The sequence below is a fragment of the Anarrhichthys ocellatus genome, unplaced genomic scaffold (genome assembly GCF_004355925.1).
Source record: "Anarrhichthys ocellatus isolate YVR2014 unplaced genomic scaffold, GSC_Weel_1.0 scaffold1751, whole genome shotgun sequence".
Classification (NCBI taxonomy): Eukaryota; Metazoa; Chordata; class Actinopteri; order Perciformes; family Anarhichadidae; genus Anarrhichthys; species Anarrhichthys ocellatus.
Window position 1 is genome coordinate 1 of NW_022281725.1, and position 4,928 is coordinate 4,928.

At 43.5% G+C, this 4,928-nt stretch overlaps 1 protein-coding gene across 1 annotated transcript; it reads right to left on the bottom strand.

Annotated features, from left to right (window-relative positions):
- Window positions 1–101: 101 nt before the first annotated feature.
- LOC116377846 (homeobox protein CDX-1-like) lies at window positions 102–4,540 on the bottom strand. Its single transcript, XM_031839592.1, has 2 exons — window positions 3,862–4,540; window positions 102–885 (listed from the first exon to the last, which is right to left on the bottom strand). Exons 1-2 carry the CDS (start codon window positions 4,376–4,378, stop codon window positions 782–784), a joined length of 621 nt encoding a protein of 206 aa, XP_031695452.1. The 5' UTR covers window positions 4,379–4,540; the 3' UTR covers window positions 102–781.
- Window positions 4,541–4,928: the final 388 nt, after the last annotated feature.

Below are 4,928 nucleotides of genomic sequence, written 5' to 3' on the forward strand. Positions count from 1 at the left end.
GAGAGAGGAGAGAGAGGGGAGGAGAGAGGAGAGAGAGGGGAGGAGAGGAGAGAGAGGAGAGAGGAGAGAGAGGGGAGGAGAGGAGAGAGAAGAGGAGAGGAGAGAGGCTGAAACATGTCAATAGTTTAATATTTATAACACGTAGAGCCACCCCCCCACCCAACATCGTTAATAATTTTAATCAACAATATTATATAGAGTCTAGTTTTGCCAATTTTCTGTAAAATAAATGATCAAAGACATTTAAATTGTGTTTTTTCTTCTCTTGAGTGATTGATGACATCATAACTGTTGTTCTGCACTGAGGACGTGTTCTGGTTCTACTCATCATGGTTCTGTTCTCTGGAGGAGCAGCACAGCAGGAAAAGAGAAAAAACACCCGAAGCTGCTTAACGTTAAATCTACAGAAGCATCGTGTCTGAAACTTTTCCCCAAAAGTTGAAAACTGTTCCTTTAAAATGAAGCCATCTCTGACTGTGAGCCATGAGCAGAAATACTGGAGTCTAAAGTATATTAACATATTTAATATGTATAATTGTCTAAATGCTCGTTCAATGTCTTCCCTGTGATGCCAGGAACACAAATCTCTTCATTTTACTGCACGTTTTAGAGTTCAAACTGTCAACATCAGTGAGTTAAGCCCTTAAGACGACGTTGTGACTTTAGGCCTGAAACGGTAAAACTGAAGTAAATAATGAGAAAAATAAATACAAACATCAGGGGAGTACCTGAAAGCTCTCCTCTACTAACTGCTTATATTGATCTGGTATTCATCACTGCTTCACATCTGAGCACATTTATTATAATTACCAGTTTCCAGGACGTCATTATTATGACACGGACACTCCGACATGTCCGACCTGCCGCTAAGTAAGACGGACGAGCCTGAAAAAGCAAAACAAATATGTCGTTTAAGGTGACGTTAATAGATATTTGATCTATTTTGTGATGTATACTGTTATATCGTGAATGTACAGTCGGGTTTTTACCGTCACATGACCGTTAAAAACCATCTTAAAGTCTACGATATGAAGGAAACAAACGTTTAGTGCCGAAATAAAAGTCGGAATTCGTACAAAACAAGCTAATTTATGAGTGAAGTGTTGATGGAAAGATTCAATAAAGTGAGTACTCAAAGCTTACAAGTATAAGTACACAAGTGTTCTCAGCTTCACACAGTATGGGTACTCAAGTATTCTCAACTTAATGCAGTAAAAGTACACAAGTATTCTCAGCATCATGCAGTACAAGTACACAAGTGTTCTCCATTTCATGCAGTAAATGAATATGACTATTCTCAACTTTATGCAATATAAGTACACAAGTTTTCTCAACTTTATGTAGTAAAAGTACACAACTTTTCTCAGCTTCATGCAGTAAAAGTACTCATTGTGCAGTAAACTGTTTCCTGTGACTGATGATTAAAGGGAGAGAAGAAGAAGAAGAAGAAGAAGAAACTAATTTGAGGTTCAGTTTAACGAGCTGCTCATCTCACATTAAAACTATCGAATCACGATAAAGATATCAAAGCACTCCCATCACTGATTTTAAGATTCCCTCATGAAATATGTGAACTTGATGAACTTGATGAACTTGATGAACTTGGCTCCGTACCAACAGAACACTCTGGTTTTGTTCACACTGTCAGCTCACAGTCTGGACATGAAGGAAAAATAAACGTTCGTCTTCCGAGTACAACATTTAGCTAACATTATCGTCAATCTTCAATTATGGCGGCAAGCTTCATTTAAATAGTGCCTCCCAGCCCTCTCTGGTTCTTTGAAGTTCTCCAGAGCTTCATGTGTTAAAGCTGCATTCTCTCTAGTGTCCACCAGGGGGTGACTCCTCTGGTTGTATAGAAGTCTATGAGAAAATGACTCTACTTCTCTCTTGATTTATTACCTCAGTAAACATTGTAAACATGAGTTTATGGTCTCAATCTCTAGCTTCAAGTCTTCTTAAAGCAGGGGATGCTTTGGGGGCCATTTAGAGTCACACAGACCATAAAGCAGGGGATGTTTTAGGGGCCATTTAGAGTCAACAGACCAGCTACATAGCGTTTCCTTTAGCTCAGCTACCATCCTTCGGTCCATCCTCGTTCTCTTTCACGTGACCAGAGGAAGAAGAAATACTCTGGATTTAGTCAACGTACCGTTTACGTTTTCCTACGAAAGTCCAGCAACACGTCTCAATCTCAGCTCGTTACATGAAAACAGTCTTTTCAAAATAAACTTCTGTCTTCACAGGAAACAACTTAGTTATGTTTAAGAAAAGATCGTAAAATAAATACAGAAGTAACTAATTACGAAAGTTACGTGATGAATAAATCACCACTGACTTCTTGTTTCACATGAAGAACAAACATCGTCTTCTGGCTCAGAGACGACTTTCTGTTCCATTTCCACGGCCAAGTTCGTGTTTCTACTTTATTTATACTTCCTCCTTCATGATTACGTTAATAAGATTTCCCCCTGAGATGAATAAAGCATGGGATATCTGATTTAAATAAGAACGATTCAAATGTTCATCCTGGGAAGTTGATTTACCTCAAACTGACCTATGTCTCTCTTTCTCAATGTAAGTCAATGGGGGACATGTGTCCCCTATTTAAAATGAGTGTCTAGGTCTGGTTCTCTTCCTGAAGGACTTGGTTCATTTTGTCTCATTGTTTGCTTCTTCAATCCTTAAACTGCATGAAAAAATATATAACATATATATATTTATTATATATGCATTCATATTCTTACAATTGATTAATGGATTAGTGCATCCCACCTTGTGGGATGAAAAAGTCACACACACACACACACTCACACACACACACACACACACACACACACACTCTCTCTCTCTCTCTCTCTCTCTCTCGGGTCACACTTCACACACTTCAAAGTGCGGACTGTCTTGTAAACTCTTGTCTTCTCCGCCCAGGGACAAGCGGAGGACAAAGGCCGAGCTCAGCCGCCCGGAGTCGCTTCCAGCCGGGGTGGGGGGGGTGGGGCACATTAGCATCACAACGGCTTCACACCGCCTCTAAACCGGCTTCACACGTTTGATCCGCGCTGGGACGCCGGGACCTCGGTGGGAACGAGGAGACCTAACTATCGATATCGGAATATTTCACCTCTCAACATTATTATTGAGTTTCTTTATATTGTGAAGATGATCGATTGTTGCTGCGCTGTTTCAGCTTCTGCATCAAACAGACAGATGAAGAAAAAGGTCCCAAAATGAGAGAAATACTTTAAATATTCAGAGAAATAACAATAATATATAATTATAGAATGAAGGAATAATAAAACAGAATTTAAGAAAATCTAAAAAACGTATGAAACAACAAACGAAACCGCTTTTATTAATTATTAATTATTATTATTATTGTGTTTTTATAAAAAGGGCTACATTATTATTTAGACGATTTCTTCTCTTTAAATATCATATTTATATTCACATTTAAATCATGATTATTCGGTGTTTTGCAGCTCAGTTGTCCCGGTTGCCCAACTTTCATGTCGCCTGAAAAAAAGTTGCTCTGTATCCCCCCACAACAACAATTAGGCCATAAATAATGAAGATAAAGTAATAAGAGCTGAAACATTCATTCACATCTTGAATCAGTAATAGTTTGACTGTTATCTGAAGTCACACATCTGAGAACGTATAATATATATAATTATAATACATAATCATGCAGTTATATGTCCAACATATTCTAAATGAAGGTTAAAGTGCAGCAGGAAGATTATTAACTATTAGTATTCATTAGAAACTAGAACATGTAAAACGAGGTGTAGAAATCCGCATCATCTGCAGGATCAATACGATCATGATTCAATATATAAAGTTGTGTTAAAGTCCTACTTGGGTTGGAGGGCGGTGCGGAGCTGCGCCGCATCCAGTCGTACGGGTTCCTCCTCTGCGGGGATCCGGGACACAGCTGTCCCGCAGATGATGCGTTCAGGGACGTGGACAGCAGGCCGGACTGTCCGGAGAACTCCGGGGGGCTGAACCCCAGGGTGGGACCCACACCGGTGGATGCGGAGGGGGGACCCCCGGCCGCTGCGGCCGCCGCCGCCGCTGCCGCGTAATGGTGCGACGACCAGTCGTCCCGCGTTGGAGGCGGTGGAGGCGGGTAGGCCGAGCTCCAGCCGCCGGTGCCCGATCCGACCTGCTGGGCCGACAGAGAGTCGTTGTTGAGGCTGTGGTGGTGCGGGTGAGGGTGCGAGTGGTGCGGGTGATACCCGGCGAAGTCCGAGTACTGCGGCGGGCCCTGGAAGTTCTGCGGGCTGCTGAGGCTCAGGCCCGCGTGGCGGGCCACCGGGTTCTGGTGCGGGTACATGGCGGGGTCCTTGTCCAGCTGCAGGTAGCTCACGTACATCTTTCCAGGTGAGGGGACTCCCTCAGCATACTGCGGGTCCAGCCTGCCTCGCTCCTCGCGCGCTCTCTCACCTGGTCGACAGGTAAAGTGAGCCTCGCTGTGTCTTCTCTCTCTCTCTCTCTCTCTCTCTCTCTCTCTCTCTCTACCTGTCCTCACCTCCACCTGTCCTCTCTCTCTATCTCTCTTTCTCTGTGCGCGCGCTCCATCAGCTGCACGCCCGTTAAAAACCGCTGCCGGTCACATGGACACTTTATGGCCCTTATCGCCCTCCCTCAGAGTCTCCTTTCCTCCCTTCCTCCCTTCCTCCTTTCCTCCTTTCCTCCCTTCCTCCCTTCCTCCCTCGCTCCTCTTCCTCCTCCTCATCCTCGGTGTCACCACACATGAACCACCTGTCACCTCTTTTCATCCGCGGAGTTAAAGCCACGTTTAAAGACTAGAATCCACAGCGTGCCCCCCCCCTACAGTCTCCTCTCTATCGGACACATTTGCATGACAGTCCGCTGCTGCATTTCAAAGGCCGCCTTCAGAGAGACAAACTTACAAATGACGG